The sequence below is a fragment of the Urocitellus parryii genome, chromosome 9 (assembly GCF_045843805.1).
Source record: "Urocitellus parryii isolate mUroPar1 chromosome 9, mUroPar1.hap1, whole genome shotgun sequence".
NCBI lineage: Eukaryota > Metazoa > Chordata > Mammalia > Rodentia > Sciuridae > Urocitellus > Urocitellus parryii.
The window spans coordinates 85,990,647-86,009,919 of record NC_135539.1 but is presented as its reverse complement, the minus strand read 5'-3'; the positions used below and the strand labels follow the sequence as shown (position 1 = coordinate 86,009,919).

At 52.6% G+C, this 19,273-nt stretch overlaps 1 protein-coding gene across 4 annotated transcripts in view; it reads left to right on the top strand.

The window, feature by feature from the left end:
* Positions 1-18,742, top strand: part of Cog2 (component of oligomeric golgi complex 2) — a 32,632-nt gene extending 13,890 nt beyond the window's left edge. For 2 of the 4 annotated variants that reach the window (XM_026413047.2, XM_026413022.2), the window contains 13 exons: positions 2,365-2,500; positions 3,408-3,587; positions 4,666-4,790; positions 7,550-7,676; positions 10,135-10,274; positions 10,678-10,739; positions 11,742-11,893; positions 12,603-12,800; positions 13,597-13,669; positions 13,943-14,085; positions 15,469-15,608; positions 16,745-16,925; positions 18,188-18,742. In XM_026413047.2, the coding sequence (XP_026268832.1) occupies positions 2,365-2,500; positions 3,408-3,587; positions 4,666-4,790; positions 7,550-7,676; positions 10,135-10,274; positions 10,678-10,739; positions 11,742-11,893; positions 12,603-12,800; positions 13,597-13,669; positions 13,943-14,085; positions 15,469-15,608; positions 16,745-16,925; positions 18,188-18,304 (1,774 nt within the window). In that variant the 3' untranslated portion in view covers positions 18,305-18,742. The remainder of the gene's footprint in view (positions 1-2,364; positions 2,501-3,407; positions 3,588-4,665; positions 4,791-7,549; positions 7,677-10,134; positions 10,275-10,677; positions 10,740-11,741; positions 11,894-12,602; positions 12,801-13,596; positions 13,670-13,942; positions 14,086-15,468; positions 15,609-16,744; positions 16,926-18,187) is intronic. The other 2 variants (XM_026413038.2, XM_026413030.2) reach the window with 2 other exon arrangements.
* The last annotated feature ends 531 nt before the right edge of the window (positions 18,743-19,273 follow it).

Below are 19,273 nucleotides of genomic sequence, written 5' to 3'. Positions count from 1 at the left end.
ACCAGACAGAGCCGGTCGTCCTGTAAAGGCCTGCTCTTGCCTTCCAGGAACCTTGTCTCAGATGTGGAGGGCCTTAGGACAGCTGGCTCCTGCCTCTCAGCTGAGGAGGAAAGTGTGCTCCAAGACCTCACCTGCTCAGGGAGGGTGTCTAGGGAGTGGTCAGGGCCTGCAGGCCTCTGTACTGGTGCTTCTGCCCCTTTGCGTCACTTGTGTTGTCACCTTAGCACTGAGAAGTCAGTGGCGTCTTGATTGTCCTTAGCTCCTCTGCCTGCTCTCCTCCCACTACAGTAACAGCCCTCCACCTGTGCCCTCGCACGGCCCCCCAGCCCCTGCCCTGCCCGCTCTCTGTCTTTGCCTATTCCAGCTGTTCCTCCTCCAGGCTGCATGTCCCCTTTGATGCCAGCTCTGCTGGTGTCAGTCCTCAGGGCCACATTCCTTGTCTGCACTCTCTGGGTACCTTTACCTGCTGTTTTGGTCTTGACCACCCTGGAGGGCTGGGCTCTTTGCTCTAGCCTTAAACATGGTCAGCCCAAACCACTGGAGTTTCCTGTCTGTTCTGCAGGCTCCTCACATTGATCTTGTTGAAAACTGGACTTGTGACCCTTCCCTACCTCTTTCCACCTGCAAAACACTCTCCTCTTTCTTCTCTTGTTTCAGGAAACAATGCCTCCTTTCCCCAGGACCCAGCCTGGAGTCCTCGGGGTTCACTTTCCCTTTGTCCCTCCCCTCCTCTCCTCTGGCGCACTAGGCAGTCCTGCAGCGGGTGCGGCTGCCTTGCCTTGGAGACCTGGAGGTGTTTGTCTGCTTCTTGCCTCCCTCTCCCGCTGCCTCTTTCAGGCTTGGCCTCCTGGCTGGCCATTCACCTTCTCTAATGCACTGACCCTGAAGCTGCCCGTCTGGTTTTTCAGATTGGTCCAGTCGCAACTCACCTTTGACCTCCTAAACCCCTCTTGGCCACTTCTGTACTGCTGTTTGGATCTACCATGGTTCCCTGATGGTGAACCCTGCTGAAGTGCGTTCCACAAGTTACCTGTGGCTGTCTGTCTTCCAAGGCTTCCTTCACTTTCGCCCCCTGTGGTCTGCCTGATTCCTTTTTGTGTCTTCCACATCCAGCTCACAGCATGCTTAAGGTGTGGAGAGGTGGTTGTTTAAGATACTGTGCTAACTGCAGAAACACTGTGCATTTGTTTTTTAAAATTCACTTCTCTCTCCTGCCTTGGATACTGTCGTTCCCCTGCTGTCTTTAAACTTGGGCCCAGTTGGAACTGTAGTGAATGTCCCAACAAGACACTGCAAAGGTTACCTTTTATAGGCTGGACTGAAGGATTACTTCCTCCAGGAGGTTGTCCCTGACCTCTCAGATGCTCTGTGCTTCCAGCAGTCTCCAGGGAGCTTCTCTATGGGTTGGAGCCATGGACTAAGTTGCATGCTTTCTCATTAGACTGTAAGAGCCCTGACATGAGGCCAGGCTTCCCTCTTTACACCTGCCGTGTAGAACCAGTGGTACCTAAGGAGAGCTTTGAGACCTCACTCACTGGTCCCTGGGTGCTCTCCTGTACCTTCCCTGGCAGTGTCCATCCTAATGCAGCAGATCTGAGCTCTTGTAGCTCTGGGTCACCTTCAGAGGCATCAGCAAGCCTTGAGCTATAGAGAAGGTACAGCCAGGGCATGTTAGTGACTGGCAAACATTCCCGCAAGGTGTCCCCAGCCAGGGCATGTTAGCGACTAGCAAGCATTCCCGCAGGGGGTCCACTCCTCTCTGTCTGGACAGGACCTTCTGTGTGTTTCTGCTCACTTGCCACTTGTCCAGCGGAAGTACCTTGGTATTTCTCCTTTGCTGGCTTCCTCCTCTTGAGTGGTGTTGACACTCCAGTGTGTGTTTAGAGACAGAAGTGCATTTATCACAGAAATTATGGCCTGACGCAATGAGTGTCTTTAGGACCTGGAGCAAATAGCCCGATTGCTATTTTGCTGTGCATAACTTAATTTTAAAGTAAGCTATTACATAAGCTTTGGGCATTTTACAAATATTAGAGGTATTTCAGAAGAGGAAAGAATGAGCAGGTAGAGAACAGGAGAGGAACAGGTAGGAGAGGGAGAGAGAGAATGGAGGTTGGGAATGGGAAGCTTGGGAAAGGTGCACCTCCATGGGCTGCGCAGCCCTGTGGCTTCACACTTGGCCTGTGCTGGACTCGTTACCCACCAGCGGCCAGCTAGAATGCACTGTCCTGTGGCCCAGAGAGAGAGAGCAGACTGATGGCAGGGAAACCTGGCTTTGACCTTGTGACAGAGTGCCCATGGTGCCACGTGACAAGCTGGGCAGTGGCACACTGCTGTCTGTGGTGCTCTTCTGTACCTTCCCAGGCATCAGGCTCTGCTTATCGTTCCCAGCCCCCTGCTGACTGGACAGACCTTGGAGAGGATTGCCACAGAGTTCAACCAGCTGCAGTTCCACGCAGTCCAAAGCAAGGGCATGCCTCTGCTGGACATGGTGAGGCCGGTGAGTCATGGGTGCCTCTTAGCCCCTAGCCTGGCATCTGCAAGGTGGTTGGTTAGTTTGGGGATGTGCCTGTGCTGGTTTGGAACTAGTCTTGACTTCTTGTTGATTTTGGATTTCGGGGCCTTTCTTCTAAGTATCATATGTTATAGATCTTGTGTAAGTTTCAGTCACATTTCCTACATTACAAGAGTAATGATTCTGAATTTTATGTGATTTGATGTATGTTGTAAGACAGCTGTAATTTTTCCGGTGTCCTTGATTGGACTTTAAGTCTGTAATGTTTATCAAAATTGTTTGCTTTGCAGCTTTAGAGAAAAACAACCTTTTCTCATTCTGCAATTAGGACTATATTCTTTTTTCTAAATATTTTTTAGTTGTAGATGGACACAATACCTTTATTTTATTTTTTTTAATTAATTTATTTATTTTTCTTTTTGGTACTAGAAATTGAACTCCGGGGCATTTGACCACTGAGCCATATCCCCAGCCCCATGTTGTATTTTATTTAGGGACAGGGTCTCACTGAGTTGCTTAGCACCTTGTTTTTGCTGAGGCTGGCTTTGAACTCGCCATCCTCCTGCCTCAACCTCTGGACCTCCTGGGGTTACAGGTGTGCGCCACCATGCCCGGCTTATTTATTTTTTGTGGTGCTGAGGATGGAACCCAGTGCCTCACACAAACTCTAGGCAAGCGCTCTGCCACTGAGCCCCAGCCCCAGGCCAGGTCTCCATTCTTTGGTGAACCAGAGATAGACTCACAGAGAGACTGGGGCAGAGGGGAGTTTGTTCTTACGCCCCAGGAAATGTCAGTGTTTAAGCCTCACACATCCTCATTGGGGTCAGACACAGTGGCATGCGCTGGAGGTGTAGGAGTGGTTCTGATGGGGCTGTCCTGCCGTTGCCCACAGCGGATTGCAGGCATCACAGCCGTGCTGCAGCAGTCTCTGGAGGGTCTCCTGCTGGAAGGGCTGCAGAGCTGCGACGTGGATGTCATCCGGCACTGCCTGAGGACCTACGCCACCATCGACAAGACGCGGGACGCTGAGGCCTTGGTCGGCCAGGTCCTGGTGAAGCCGTACGTAGATGAGGTGCGCCCTGCGCACACGGAGAGCAGTGCTCTCTGCCTAGTGCTCTCTGCCACTGCTCTGCTGGGGGCTGGGAGGATGCTGGTGCACCAGAGGTCTTCCTGTGAGGGGCCCTGTCACTGCAGGCCAGCCATGAGGAGGTCAGTCCTGTCTGCACACCAGTGTGCCCCAGCACATTCTGTGGTGTTCTGGTGATGCCACAGCTGAGGGGTCCTCCTCATTGGGAAGGGATATCACCATGTGCTTCAGCTCTGGTGTGGTTAGTTAGTCATGCCCCCGTCAGGTTAGACAGCATTTGAGCCAGTGGTCTCAGATGGAAGCCCTAGGTAAGCTGAGGGCAGCACTGGAGCATGGGAAAGGGCAGAGACAGGGAGGCAGTGGTGGTCCCCCAGGTGTGCAGGGAGCAGGTAACACTTGGCCCCCCAAAATACGAAGGAGTGTGCTGAGCCAGGAAGGCAAGAGGAAGACCCAAAGCAGGGTGCCCTGCTGACTGGGTCCACTGCTGTTGGGGCCTCATTGGAGACAGGAGGGAATGCAGGAGACAGACCACTCGCAATGTGTGGAGCCTGCTTCTCACTGAACATTCTCTGCTCAGCAAGTGCAGGATGTGCGGAGGTCATGCTCAGTGACCTGGGGGTGAGAGTTTTTCATTCTGACTCCCAGCCTCATGCCAGTATTCAAATGGTGACATGCACTTTCTCCCACCCCTGGCTCACAGCCTGCCCTGAGCTGGAGGAGGACAGAAGAGGCCAGGGCAGGACAGTGAGGCTCTGTAGGGAATCCTGTGCTCTGGCTTAATGCTCTTCTTAAAATAAATTATTTTCTTTTAAGTTCAGCAGGAAACAGGTAAATGTGGGGCTTGCCTGGCTTAGGTCAGTCCCCGTCACCTGACCCCATCATCTGGCCAACATTGCCCATGGTCAAAGCCACAGCTGTGCCTTAGAAACTGACCTTGAGTGTGACCGGGTTTACTGTTTAGAATCAGGCCTGTTTTCTGACGCAGGAGGTGTGTTTCTGAGGTGTTTTGTTTAATTGTTCATATGCAGTATGTAGTTTACACTTTTAAATGCTTTTTTCCCAGGTGATCGTGGAACATTTTGTTGAGTCCCATCCCAATGGCCTTCAGGTCATGTATGATAAGCTCCTGGAGTTTGTCCCCCACCACTGCCGCCTCCTTCGGGAAGTCACGGGTGGCGCTGTTTCCAGGTAACCTGAGGGCCCTGCCTCAGCCCCACCTTGGCTTGCGGACTCACACCTGCTAACTGCTGCGCCCGGCCCGCTGCTAGGACAGGCTTGCAGGAGCAGGGTCTCCGGGAGCGTCCTCATTTGGTGGCTCCTGCTACCATGCCGTGGGGCAGGGACATTCAGCCTGGTTCGTGGAGGAGGAAGTCACTGTGAAGCTAGAAACAGGGCTGAGTCCCTGTAGCAGGGCTGTCCCCTTTCCCCTCTGTACTTGCTGTAGTCTAGTGTGTGAACACCAGTTCAACTGATGAGTTTCATGCTGATGGGGAGGTCGTCTTCTGTATGGTGGGTGTCCAGGACTTCTCAGTGCTTTCTGGAGTCCGCCAGTCTTCCAGCTGTTGCCATGGTCCAGCCTTTGGGAGTCCTGTGATCTGTAGACCGGGCCTTCTTTTTGAAGGCTGGGTGGGGAGGATCCTGCTCCTCGACCCAGTGGAGGAGGCTCCTTGTGGTCGGGGCTGGCAGCTCCTGCACATATGGAGCTTCACCACACAGTGCTGCACCCTTTCCCCAGCACTCTTCCTATGCTTATGGCGCCCACCCTTCCCACCAAATCCCCATTGCTCATGAAGCCCCAGCTAAGACTCCCTGTCTTCCGGGACACCCTCTTTTGTCCTGATGGTCAACATCAGTCATACCCTGGATTCCAGGAACCTTACCCTTGCTTCTGTGGGCTGACATCCCTCTTCCAAGAGGCCACCCTGCCATCAGGGCCCACCCCTCCTCATGTAGTACCTTGAAGACTGCAGCTGCCCAGGAGTGCTTCACCAAAGCCTGCTGAGCTCAGTGGTGAAGGGGAGTCCCTGAGGGTTTTCATAGACAGGCATCTCAAATTTATGTTTCTTAAAAACAACAAAAAAAGTATCTGTGGTCAAGTCCTCATGTTCTGCTTGGCCTCTCCAGCACCATCCTGTGTCCACTGTACCAGTGCATTGAGGCCTCATTGTGCCATTTGTGAGGATTGTGTTGAGCTTGGATTTGGGGTAGGTGTCCAGTAGAAGACAATATGAAATTGAAGAAGCCACCATTGTGAATAGCCGATCGTCAGACTTACAGCCTAGCCTTGGTTTCCACGTGTCAGGTGGAAGTATCTTCCAGTGTTGGCAGTATCTGCAGCTTCAGTGTGGCAGATTCATGCAGAAGCTTAGGAGTCCCAGGCACCTCCTGGCCCCTTGCTGTTCACCTTCCCCTGTACTTCTCAAGTGTGGGCCCTGGGGCCTAGGCCTTCCTCAGCACACTCCTGGTATTGGCTGCCCATGCCTGCTGCCTCCCTATCTGTTCTCTTCTGTTTTACCATCTCCCCCCAAGAACATGGAAGCTGGCACCACCTACAGCGTTCAGGACTTTCCTTCCCCAGTGACACACCAGCTCTTCTTAGTCCCTGTGTTCACTGTTAGTCCTGTAAGGTCTTAACATTTCTTTGGGGGATTTAGTTAGATATTTACTGTGTGAATGAGGCTATCCTGTCTCTTGATGTCGACTGTGTTGTGACTGTGTTATGGTATCTGTGGCTCACAGCCAGCTGCCTAGCAGTGTCTCTCATTCCGCTCAAGGGTCTGTAGCGGCCCCACGTGGCATTGGCCATGAGGGAAGCAGGCAACTGCCTTCATTCACCTCCTGTGTCCTCAGTGGTTCTTCTTCAGGACCTAGGCGAACTGCATGGGCTTATGGAAGCTGCCCCTGGACAGGAGGCAGTTTCTGTGCTGACCTCCTGTCTGGATGCATTCTGCTGAGGAGGACAGCTAGTTTAAGGTTCTGGTGTTGTTTAGTACTTGACAGAACACTTGAATCCCCACTCAGAATGGCAGTTAGCTATAAAATCCCAGGTTTGCCAAAACAAGACCATCTATCCCTTTACATTTTGAAGGAAGACTATCTTAAAATAGAGAGTCTTGCTCAGTGCATGGCAGTCGGGTGCGGGCAGTAGATGTGTCGAGCCAGGGGTGCTTTCAGGTCTTCCTTCACCAGGACTGACAGTGCCTCCCGAGTGCTGGACGCCATCCTGGATGCTTTACAGATGTTGGTAAAGCAGCAACCCTGCGCAGTCAGTTATTACTGTGCACATTTTAAAGACTAACCACAGCACAGGAGTGAGATGGTCTGCCCAAGACCCACCATTTGAACTCAGGCTCACTGGCTCTGAAGTGTTGCATTTATCTCAGTGCCAGGGTTGTGATTCAGAAATCCAATATCCAGTGCTAAAAACAGCAAAAAACACACACCAAGCACATTGGGCCATTGCAAGTTTTTGCATCAAGCTTTGCTTTTGGGATCTCACCTGCAGTGTCACAGACTTTTAGAATTAAAGGTGATCTTCAGGTCACTGGATTAGTTTAATTTGCAGTGCCCTGGGGTTTGTGGTGTTCTATTGACTGCAAACTTTTCTTTCCCAAGGCACGAGACCACTCTTTCCCAAAACAAGCTCATGATGGTGGCCTCTGGGAGAGGGAAGTAGTCCCAGGTGGGCACAGTGGTTCTGCCTCGTCCTTGACACCAGCTATAGGAGTCAGGACCCAGGAGAGTCGTCGGGGCTGACGCAGTACTGAGGTCCAGAGTGAAGTAGGAACTCGAATCTGGGGACAGCTAACTGGCACACGGTGGTCTTTATGAAGAAGGTCGGAGTGGGTGTGGGGCTGAGGGACTCCTGGAAGAAGTTGCAGGGTGGAAGTTGCTTTTGGGCATTGGAGGCTGTGGGGCCCTGACTGAATCCTGCTAGTTTCTTACAGTGAGAGAGCCACCCCTGTTCCTGGGTACGACTTCTTGGTGAACTCGGTCTGGCCAGAAATCGCACAAGGACTGGAGGAAAAGCTGCCCTCGCTCTTCAATCCTGGGGACCCTGACGCATTTCACCAGGTGACTTCCAATCCTGGTTCTCGAAGGAGTTGGCCTGAGACTTCGGAGCAAGCAGCATGTTCTCTTCTCCATTCTTGGTTCTGTGGTCTTAAAAACAGAAACTTGAGTTGCTGAGTGGTTTACCTTAAAACACATTTTTTTTTTTTTTTCCAAAAAAATTAGGAAGCTCTGCCTTTCCCTCTTTAAGAATCATGGTATCTTTTAGAAGGTCCTGGCCATGGCTGCAAACATCGTTCCTGCTCTGGCCCACTGCTGCCGTGGCCTCCTGTGCCTGTGCCTCCCTAGAGCTTGGTTGGGTCCTTGCTGGGCAAGCCTTGGTCTCAGATGTGGTTGGTTGGTGGTATGTAGTGCTGCTGTCAGTGAGGCCCCTTCCTGTCTGCCTCCTTTGTGTTTTAGACTTGGGGATCTGCTTTCCCCATTTACTCTGATTTCCCTTCTGCTGTTTGGGGTGTTCTGTTCTTTCTCTGCATAGGTTGAGTAACCTTGGTAGGAGGTGGAAGGCCTCTCACTTCTTCACTTAACCGAGTTGAGTTGGTTGGCGGTCTTTACCTCCTCCTGACCGCTTTTCATGCCAGTCATGCCTTCTCAGAGCCAGGCTGGCTCTCCTGTTGCATCCGTGGTCTCAGTGACCGTGCTGTTCTGAGAACTGCCCCAGGCCCTCGCTCTGTTGCTTGCTCTTGTTGGGTATGAGCCCATCCTTCCTGGGCCCTTCCCTTTCTTCCTGAAGGCCGTGCCAGAGGCTTGCAGTGAGGCTTGCAGGTGATAACCCTGATTGCAGTAAGCCCTCAGCCGTGTGGGGGGGTCACTCTTCTGTTTTTCTGTTGGGGAGAGTGGTTCTGTTGGGCATTGACTTGTCAACATGTGACGCTGACTGTGGACTCCACCGAGTCAGCTGTGGATGCACTGACCCCCTGGCTGAACCCTTTCCCTGGCTGGTGGAAGATCCTCTGAGCCTGGTGTGCTTAGTTCACCGTGTCGTGCCTCACGTGGACTTTTCTTCTACCTCACCTGGGACTTGCTGGACTTCCTGCGGAAGGCCAGCACCTCTCCTCTGTGCGGTTTCTCTCCAGGCCCTCTCCTCTCCAGCTGCACTTTCCTGCCATTCCTTCAGCACCTGCCTGCAAAGCTGCTTCCCTCCCTTTCCATGTGCGTGCGCCTGCTCTAGATTCCTTGGGACTTGTCTTTTGTTTCACTGGGTCTTTCTTCAGATGTGTCTGTGCTTTGAGTTGCCATAATTTCTGGAATTTGTTTGCTTCTCTTCTGATCTGCCTGCTTAATCCCCTCACTAATGCTAGGTGCACGAAGAGGCACGAGGTGAGCGGACGGAGCCTGGGCCTGGAGGCTTGACGGTGGCGGCTGAGACACAGCGCAGCAAGCCTTCTTGTCAGGATGTGACCCTCTGGGCTAATGGCCTCATGTTATAGAATGCTGAGTCGCATGCCGGCTTGTGTTGCTTTTGACAGAGGACAACTTCTGTGATGTTAAGAAGTAGGGCTTCCTAAGTTAGATGGCATGAGCAGAGTGTGGGTGGCTCACGCAGGAGCAGTGTGGGGTGCTCTGCGTTCCACTGTGCTCCTCAGGTCATGGTGACCAGGTTGGCTTGGGAAGTGCTGCACCTCAGCCTTCTAAAAGAACTTGGCATAAGTCTAGGCTAGTGCTGGGTGCTGGTGGGCTTAGTTTCCACAGGTATCCATCGGCTTCGAGAAGTATTTTCAGCTGTGGGCCTTAAAGCAGTGTTTCTTAAGGAAAGGGAAGTGCCCTTGTCCCTCTGGTGGCCATTGAATGCAGAGATAGAGCCTTACTTCACAGTGGCCTCCTGGTCCCAACCCCACACACCTACCACCCTTAGGGATACAGAGTGCCACCCAAATCTAGGTGAAAGAAATGATACACCTGTAGCTTCTGCTGGCCTACAACCCCTGTGTGAACAGACATCAGCCTGCGTGGTTCAGGGCTAGGGGACTCGGGCACAGAGAGCCCCAAGAAGGCATGTGCTGACCGGCTGGGTCCTGCCCCTAGCTTTGTCAGAGCCCAGCAGAAGAGGCATTGCCTGCTGCTGGTGGTGATAGTGATGGTGGTTGCGCCCTGGACAGGCAGCTGGGTGGCTTATGGCAGTGCCCGCTGTCCGCTGTGCTCCTCCTAGAGCAGTTCCCACTTCCCATCTGTGAGAGCCAGGTGGCTCTCAGTTCTCCTGAGAGCACTCTGACCTTTTCCTTGTCACTGCTCAGTGACGAGTTGGACCACTTAATGGACTATCTGCTGAGGTGCTGGTGGGGTGAGAACACTGTCATTATCCAGTTCTGGACATAGGACTGTGTCCTGGGGTTTCCCCTGGACATGGCTGCGTCAGCCCTGGGCATGGCCCAGGACTGCTGTGTGGGACCTCTTCCCCTCCAGCGTTTTCCTGAGTGTACCCAGTACTGCTGAGCCGCTGCACTGACCCCCTTGTTCTTTCTAGAAGTACACCATCAGCATGGACTTCCTAAGAAGGTTTGAGCGACAGTGTGGGTCACAGGCCAGCGTGAAACGGCTGCGAGCGCACCCTGCCTACCACAGCTTCAACAGCAAGTGGAACCTGCCTGTCTACTTCCAGATTCGGTCAGTGCCCCACACCACATGCACCTTCCCCAGAACGCGACTGCTGCTGAGCATGTGCCCAGCTGGCAGCTGCCTTTGGGGTCAGCAGGTTCCTGTTGGGAGTCAGTGTTGGTTGTGGAAGGTACAAGTGTCCTGGAAGCCAAACTGAGCAAAGATCAGCCTTTTTCTGACAGTGGGAGGGAACGCTGGGCTCCGATGGGCAGCTTCCTTGCCATGCCCTCCTCCGTGGCCGGGGCAAAGGATGGAGTGGAACAGCGGCCCATCTCCCTCTGCTGCACCCTCTGCTTCAGGTGTTGGGCCTTTCCCTCGGCACACAAGGGAGCCCTGCTGCCTAGGAAGAGGAAGACGGGTCGGGAGGGCCTCTGGCGGTGCCTCGGGCTGACTTGGGTGTTGCTCCTCGCAGGTTCAGAGAGGTGGCAGGATCCTTGGAAGCAGCGCTCATACGTGGGCTGGAAGAAGCACCAGGTGACCTCTTAGAACTGGAGTAACAGGTGTCCCCCTAGCCATGCCCACCCCTCAGCCAGGCCTTGGTCCCAAGAGCACTCTGACTTTTTCCTGTCACTCAGGACACTGCCGCCACCACCACTACCCAAGTTTTTTTCCAATAAGGCAAAAGAAACCACATATTATGATTCATTGAGCTGCTGCATGGAGAGGGTCAAAGATGCTTGCAGACAGGAAGCAGAGTCCTTCTTGGTGCTGAACATGGTACATCAGGGATGCAGTCCAGGAGCTCAGGCTGCTGCAGTCTGGCTTCTTACTAGCTTAGGGTGGCCACATGTAGGACCCCAAGAGTGACCCTATGGGAGCATGTGCTCAGCCTCCAGCCCCAGGGCTGGACACTGGAGGTGACCATCATAGGTGTGCAGACTTCAGAACATGTGTGTGTGTCTGACGGCCTCGTAAGTTTTGTCATGTTTTTCTTGGTGACCACTAAAGGATGGTGTACGGTTTCTGGGTTCCTGGATGTCAGTGCCTGCTCTCCTTGGGACAGCTGTGTCCACTGTCAGTCCCCCTGCCCTGTTGGCCTCCACCTAGTTTCAGTCTGTCCTTGTCAGAGGTGGTTGTGCATAAGTGACTCCTCTCTGGGAACTGCTGAGGTGGGAGGAGAGGAGTGGACAGAGCAGATAAGACGGATCCAGCAGCCCTCGGCCTGGAGGGCTGCCCTAGAGCTGGTCTGAGGTGGCCCGCAGTGTGTGAGGAACAACATCCCAGGTGCTGGGCATTGCCTTTTCGCCCACATGCCTGAGGTGTGGGGCCAAGTGTATGAAGTCAGGAGGACGAGCCACGGGGTCTTAGGGTCCTCCCTGGCAGTCCTTGGAAGGCCGCCTGTGTTATTATGCATGAGCGTGCACACATGAGTTCTGGGCTCGCTGTGCCATACTCACACACGCCACACCCTTCGCCCCAAGGGCCCGGCATCGGCAGCCACAGCTGACTGAGCCCGAGTCTCTGCTCCATCCCCAGCTGGGAGTCCGTTTTGCCTCTTGGCTTCCCACAGAACGTGGAGCAGCCTGAGCAGGTGTTGGTCGGACGAGCTGTTTCTGCCCTTGCTGGCCCATCGCCTCTGGAGACTCACTCTGCAGATTCTGGCACGCTTCTCCGTCTTTGCCAGTGAGGTAAGCACTGGCCATGCATCTCATCTGTGCCTAGGACAGGTGAGGGTCAGGGACCTTTCACGCCCACAGGAGGGTTAGATGCCCTGTGGCGTGCATGGATGGCAGCAGGCTGACTCCTTGCTCGCGGCTGGCTGCCTTACGTTCTGCTCTGGCAGCTGTCCCTTGGGTGTATGGTGTCCCACGCTCTGTGTTTTCTTACTGAAGAGCCCCACACTGACCAGTCCACACTCTCTCTCTCAAAACTAGAAATCTTCACAGGGCCTGAATTAAAGCATGTTCATTTTAATGAAAATGATTAGAAATCAAAATACACTTGGTATTTGAAGTTGAAATGAAAAGGGGAGTAGTCTTTCCTTTTCAAGGGCACCGTCCCCCTGCTCAGATGGCCAGGTGTGTGAAGTGCTGCAAGCTTCAGGCTGTCCGTAGATGTGTGGCAGCCATAGAGCATGGCTCTTGAGCGCCAAGTGCCAGCCTTACCAGGTCCCTGCAAGGTTCCGTCTGCGGGCTGCTGCCCTCAGTGTCAGACACAGGGAGCTAGTTGTCCTCTGTGTGCAAGCCCTGCTTGTCACTATCTCAGAGATGGTGTGGAGTTCTTACCTTAGTCCATCTTTGCTGCACACAGCTGGTGTTCCTTGTTGACTTACATGTGTGTGGACACTCCTGTGTCTTGCCAGCCTGCAAGCATGTAACCACTGGAACTCTTGTCCAGCTTTCTCGCAGGCCCATTTCTAATGAAAGTGCCAAGGAGATCAAAAAGCCTTTGGTAGCTGGTAGCAAAGACTCTTCTGCCTCTCAAGGAGGTAATGAAGACCAAGGAAGGGGACCTTCAGAGGAGAAGCCAGTGGAGTCCATTTCCAGTACTCAGCTGGTTTATGTGGTTGCAGACCTAGACAGGCTTCAGGAGCAGGTAAGCCTGTCCCTGAAGAGTCCCAGGTTTCTCAGAAAGAGGCTGGTGCCAAAGGCAGGCTCCTGTGGCTTTGTGGGCCTTGGAACCCGGGTATCCCGTGAAAGTTTGGTGCATCTTGCCTGTCCCGTGCCTCCCCAGCCGTCCTTGACAGGTCATCTCCATGGAGGTTTCTGCCAGTGTGCCTCCTGCTCAGCAGTGCCCTGGGCACCGTGGGAACCTGCACCTCTGCCCCTCCTCAGTAGGGGTATGCTGAGCAGAGTCCTGCTGCTTTGGTTGGTTAGCTCACCTCTGCTCTGGCACAACTCTTAGCTATTTTTAGTTCACTTATTCAGATGTTTTCTGTAGTATTTGAAAGTGTTGACATATCAAGATTTCTGTATTTTCTCTATATAGTTCCCATAGCTTTTGCTTTTTACAATTGAAGAACTTTACGGGGTGAAGTTAGAGTGCATGATTCTGCTTTCCCTGAGTTTAAGGCTTTATTTGCTTGAATTGGTGCATTTGTGCACCTCGAGCTTGCTGTTTATGGTGGGCTTTCTTGGTGTCACAGATAGCCAGAAAATGGAAGGTTTCCACCCATTCCCTGGGCCTGCGGGTGGCTGTGAGCCTGTGGGCTCCCTGTGTCATCAGTTCCTCTTGATGGCACCGAGCCTCACATTCCCTTGCCGAACAGCACTAAGAGTCCTGATTTTAGTTTCACCACCCATTAACAGTGTTCCAGCTTCATAGATGCAAGTAGAATTGCCGCTGCCTTGGTTTACAAGGAGTGATTGAGCATGTGGTGTCTATGTTCCAGCTTCCAGAGCTCTTGGAGACAATTAAGCCAAAACTGGAAATGATTGGCTTTGAGAATTTCTCTTCTATCTCAGGTAAAAACGATCTTCAGACTCAGCAAGTCTTTGAATAAGAAATAATTTGAGGTAAAGTTTCAGAGACTACAGGACAAGTGTGAATCAGCACTTTCTTTTCTAGTTGTGAATCCTTTGTTGATCTGCTCTGTGGATTTGACCCCTAAGATCTTGTGTTTAATGCTATATGATTTAGTTTACTGTAATACACACTGCATGCTGTGATCGTCTTTAAAACCAAGCTCACCTCTGGGCCCAAGCATAGTGACTAGTCCTGCCTTTCTGCCTCTGCAGCTGCCCTGGAGGACTCCCGGAGCTCCTTGTCAGCCTGTGTGCCTGCCCTGAGCAGCAGGGTCATCCAGGACCTGAGCGAGTCTTGCTTCAGTTACCTGAAGGGTGCCCTAGAGGTACCCCGGCTCTACCGAAGAACCAATAAGGTCAGCATCATTCACCAAAAAGAACTCTGAAGTGGGAATCTTACTGAGGGGGCTGGAGAAGAGGACAAGATAGCTCCATGCAGCCATTCAGAGCCAGGCTAGAGGGCAGAGGCCAGGCCAGGTGCAGTCAGGCTCCCTGACACCATAGCTGAGGTGGGTGGTGGCTGGGATAAAGTGCACTTTCTTGCTTCCTTTCAAAAGAAAGCATCTTAATATTTTAAAAATCCTACTTAAATATGTCATATATTACAAAATACTTGGACTTACAAAATACCTTGCTGCCTTCTTGTCCTGGAGGTACCTGCTTTCTCCTGTCTTTCTCCCAAATAAGTTCAGACAAACTGAGTTAAAAAAGTGTGTCAAGGCTACGTGGGGTGAGCACTTGCCTGGGCAGGCCCTGCATTTCATCCCAGCACCACAAAAATAAAAGGGAAAAGGAAAAAGACTTTTGTAGGCTAGAAGGCAGCACATGCTGCTGCTGCTCATGGTTGTGTCCTAGAGCAGACATGGGTTTGAGTGTTGAGCGTTCCCCCTGAATGCCCACTCTCCCACATTCGATGTTTGTTCTCATCTTATTCTTAGTAGAGCTCATATAATTCTCTGATTTTCTTTTTCTTTCCAGTTGTAAAGTTAGATTTCAGACTTAATCTAATGTCTCTTGGTTCACTTCCTAGAGCCACAAGGGTTGTAGAATGGAGGGTCTTGCCTGTGCTAGGTGGGCCCTGTCCGTTGCTGCATGGCCATCTGTCTAGCGTGCTGTTGGGGGTGCTGGCTGGTCCCTGTGGCAGAGCTGGCATTAGTTAGGACAGTCTTCTCCACAGTCCATCTGGGATGTGGGCTGGGATTGCCGTTCCTAGCAGAGCACTTCCAGTCTGCACCTTCCTCTGACCTGATGCCCCCTTGGAAGTAGAGAGACCAGCTTGCTTTCCTCCCAGTGCTGCACCAACTCCCTTTCTGCCCTGTGGGCTGTTGGGTGTATTCGCTTGGGCATGAGGATAAGCACTTTACACAGACTCACTGCTCCTTCTATGATGGGCATGTTGATGGGTGGAGAAACCAAAGCTAGGAAGGGTTATAGGCTGGTCACTCAACCACTTCTCAAGCTCTGGTCTGTTGATGAGCCTCACTGATGCCCCCTGGTGGTCAGAATTCAGCCCCACCCTACCTGTAGAAGCAGTTCCTGAATTAAACAGGATTAGCAGGATATTATAGATGGACAGTTTGGGGAGCTGCTGCTCCACAGAACAGAGTCCCAGGTGTGGGCCTGCGCTCTTGGCTGCCCTTCTGCCCCAGATCTTTCTGTGGACCTCTCCCATTAGTATCTGGGAGGACAGTGGTTGTGCACACTCTGACCTGGAACGTGCCCTGTTGACATTATTGCAGGAGGTTCCCACCACAGCTTCTGCTTACGTGGAGAGTGCACTGAAGCCATTTCACCAGCTCCAGAGTGGACACAAGGACAAGCTCAGACCCTCACTGGTACAGCAGTGGCTAGAAGAAGCACTTTCCGAGAGCACTCACAGGTGTGCCCTGCTGAGGAGCCCCTGGAAGAGGCCCCTGGGCATTCCCAGGTGTGCGTGGACCTGTAGTGGGCCCACCACAGTACCTGCCTGTTCCTGGGCACCTCAGCCACACCCTTTCGCCTTCTTTGTTCTCAGCTCAGGGTCACTTTCTTCCACCCAGACCACCGCCAAGCTGGCCTGTGTTCTGCAAGCCTCACGTCCCGGGCACTATCTGTGCTGCTGTTGCCCCTCTGCCCTGTTCAAGCCCTCCCTGTCCTCAGCTCTGTTGATCCAGCACAGCTCTGGTCATGCCTCTTGAGTTCATACACACGAAAGACCTACGTGTGACCTAAATGAGGATGCCAACGTTTAGAAGCAGCCTACAGCTGGCATGGCAGTTTCTGAAGCCCCAGCCCCTGAGTGCCTCTTCATCTAATTAAATCTGCTTCTCAAACGCTGGTGCCGAGTCACACTAAAGGGTATCATTTGAAGCTGGGGTAACCCAGCCGAAGAGCACTTGCCAGCATGCACAAGGCCCCAGGTTCCATCCCTAGCACTCCACCAAAAAAAGAATAAGCAAAAATGTTGCATTATCAATTTTGTTTAACTGTTTTAAGTATTAATTTTTGCAGTATGTTATGTTCAGTTCTTATGCATCAAGCAGCCATTAATGAATTAGTTTAGAACATAACAATGATGTAGAATGTTTTTGTGGGCAAATGTATTCCAAATGCCAAATGACCAGCTTATAGAATTAGAAATGTAACTTGCTTATGATTTAAAAATTATATGCAGAGTATTTTGAAGACAGAATTTTACTTAAAATTCTAGGAGTCTTACACTTTGGAAGATGAGCTGTTCCCTTCAGGGTTTGGAATGACCTCTGTTGCTTGGCTATGGTTACACTGCAGGTTTCCACTGGGTGTGAGAAGGCACAGGGCCTGTCAGTCTCTCCTGGCGTTCAGCCTGGAGTCCCAACAGTCCAGTTCTGGAGAGATGCTGTGCTAGGGACTCCAGACCCTTCCCACTGTCTTCAGAGACAGCATTTACCACAGTTGGGTCTTATCGGAAATGAATTTTATCTTAAGAACATCTTTGTTCAGAGTCGGCCACAAGGGTTCCGAATGTTAGTTTCACTGGTACCTGTGTCTGCCCAGGTACTGTGAGACTGTATCAGATGTCCTAAGCTCTGTGAAGAAGATGGAGGCAAGTCTGAAGAGGCTGAAGCAGGCCAGAAAGACCGCTGCAGCCAGCCCCGTGGGCCCCAGCAGTGGCATGAGTGATGACGACAAGATCCGGCTGCAGCTGGCCTTGGATGTGGCATACCTGGGCGAGCAGGTACTGGGAGCCGCCTCAGAACCAGCAGCCCAAACTCGGGTCCCAGGACCCAACAGGGACCTGGCACTCCCTCAGGTGCTGTTACCGAGGCCAGGACATCAATCCCATGGCCTAGGAGAGGAAAGTCGGGCCCAGGCCGCTCTGGGTTAAAGGGTTTGTACCCGGAGCAGGAGAGAAAGAGGCAGGAGAGTGCCGAGAGTTTCCATTGATGGCCAGCTGTGCTGGCAGCTATGCGGGTCACAGGTGCAATTCCCATGCCTTCTGTGCCTGGGAGGGACCGTGCTGCCCTAACATGCTTACCAGTGGCTACAGAGAACACAGCAGTGCCCTCCTGTGGATGCAGGAAGTGAGCTGGTACAGCTGCTTGCTTCCCTCCTGGGTGGTGAGGCTGGCGTAGCCCATCTGTGGGGCAGCCTCATTCTCAGCATCTTCAAGCTGGCAGGTGTCCAGATGGCCCCTGTCCAGATTTTCCCCAAGCAGTCGCTCCTCAAACAAGAACTCTGCCAGAGAGGGGGAGTGAGGCAAGCCACATGTCCCTGCCCAGGCCCTCCTGGAACCCAAGTTTCTGTTCTGAGCTTTTGGATGTCTCCTACAAAGCCCATTGCCTATTGCATGTCATAAGAGAAGCAAAAAGTTTGCTGTAGAGACATGGAGAGTAAATAAGCAAAAGGGAAACAGGTGGGGGAGGCAGGGACAGGCTCCCACAGTCCAGTGCCAGGCCAGCTGCGCGGTGCCAAGTACTGCCCAGCCTTTTCTTCCCATTCTGTGCACACACATTATTCTTGAACAAAAACAGGCCCTAACAGGCACTTAGTGGCTATAGTCACCATAGTAGGTCAGCACCAGTGTGTTCTGTCCATCTCAAGGTCCCAAGAAAAGGCTGCATGGAGAAAGCAAGAACTCAGGCCAGTACTTGTCTGGAAATTCTCCACTTAAAGAACAATTCTTTTTTTTTTTTTTTTAGTTGTGAATTTCCTCTTGAGAACTTTTTTTAAGTCCTCAAAAGAGGCCCTTGTGCTCATCCGTCTGATTTGAAGGACTGAGATTAGGTAACATACTGGCTTCTTAGGATGCAGAGGGTTTGACCCAAAAAACATGAAGTTCTGCAGTAAGTCGACCCTTTTTTCCAAAGGAGAAGGTTCCTGCAGGTCCTCAGGGCACTGCCCTCTTCTGAGTTGATCGGGTGTTTGGTGGCTTCTCGTGTGTGTTTCTTTGCGTCTGGCTAAGCCTCAGGACAATGACTCATTCTCATGTCTTTGCAGATACAAAAGATGGGCCTGCAGACAAGCAACATCAAAAGCTTCACAGCCCTTGCAGAGCTGGTGGCCGCTGCCAAGGACCAGGCAGCCAAGGACCAGGCAGCCACGGAGCAGCCATAATGACCTGGTGGCCCAAGGGAAGAAAGCAGCTCTGTTCTCAGCAGAGAGGCGCATCCAGCATTGCCCAGCAACGCCCACACCCACCTCAGCACCTTTGGATCTCCTTTCACCCAAAAAGAACAAAGGCCTTTTTCCATTGTATGGATCAGTTTTTAAGACATTTGAAACTTTTTACTGTAGTTTACAGATCAGATGATTTTATTTTTATTGCAAATCTTAGCGTGGAAGAGCTGATTCTAAAGCAGGGTTCGAGTTCATGCATAGGTGGGGCCCAGCTGTGTCCCAGGCTGGCTGAGTGCTGGGACTGCATGGTGCTGCACCAGTGGACACACTGTCTGCTCATGGACAGGGACCCAGCACCACTGTTCTCGCTGGTCTCCTGGACCTATCAGGATCCAGAGCTGGAGGAGGAGATGATTTCCTGAATAAAGGAGTGCCTGCTGCAAGCCTGCGCCATCCTGTCCTCCTATGAGTTCCCTCGCCCTGGGTAGCATGGCTCCCCTGCAGGTCCCTTACAGGGCACCTCCCTGGGCAAGGGAGCTCTGTCCGAACCAACACCAGAAGGTGCCTTCTGCAGGCCAGCGAGTCGCCCTCCTGATAGGCCGCCACTGGTGGGCAGGGGGGTTGCCCTCCTGGTAGGCTGGCCCTGGTAGACAGGGGGCTCCCAGCCAGTGGCTCCCCAATGGACCCTAAGTCCCCAGCCCCCTGTTCTGCCTTTCTCACTAGCCTCAGAGCAGGAGGTGGGGTGCAGCCCCAGCCCCCAGCACAGGCATGTTGTCTCCATCTCACAGGTGGGGAACCAAGGTGGGTCATTGTTTGGAGACATAGGCAAGGTGGTTCCAGACCAGTAGTTGACCACCTGCTAGGCTTCCCACCCTCCCTGTGTCCACCTCTGCAGAGGATGGCCTTGGGTAGTGACAGTCCTCTGTCGGAGTATCTGCCTGGGGCTTAGGAAGGAGGAAGCTGGTG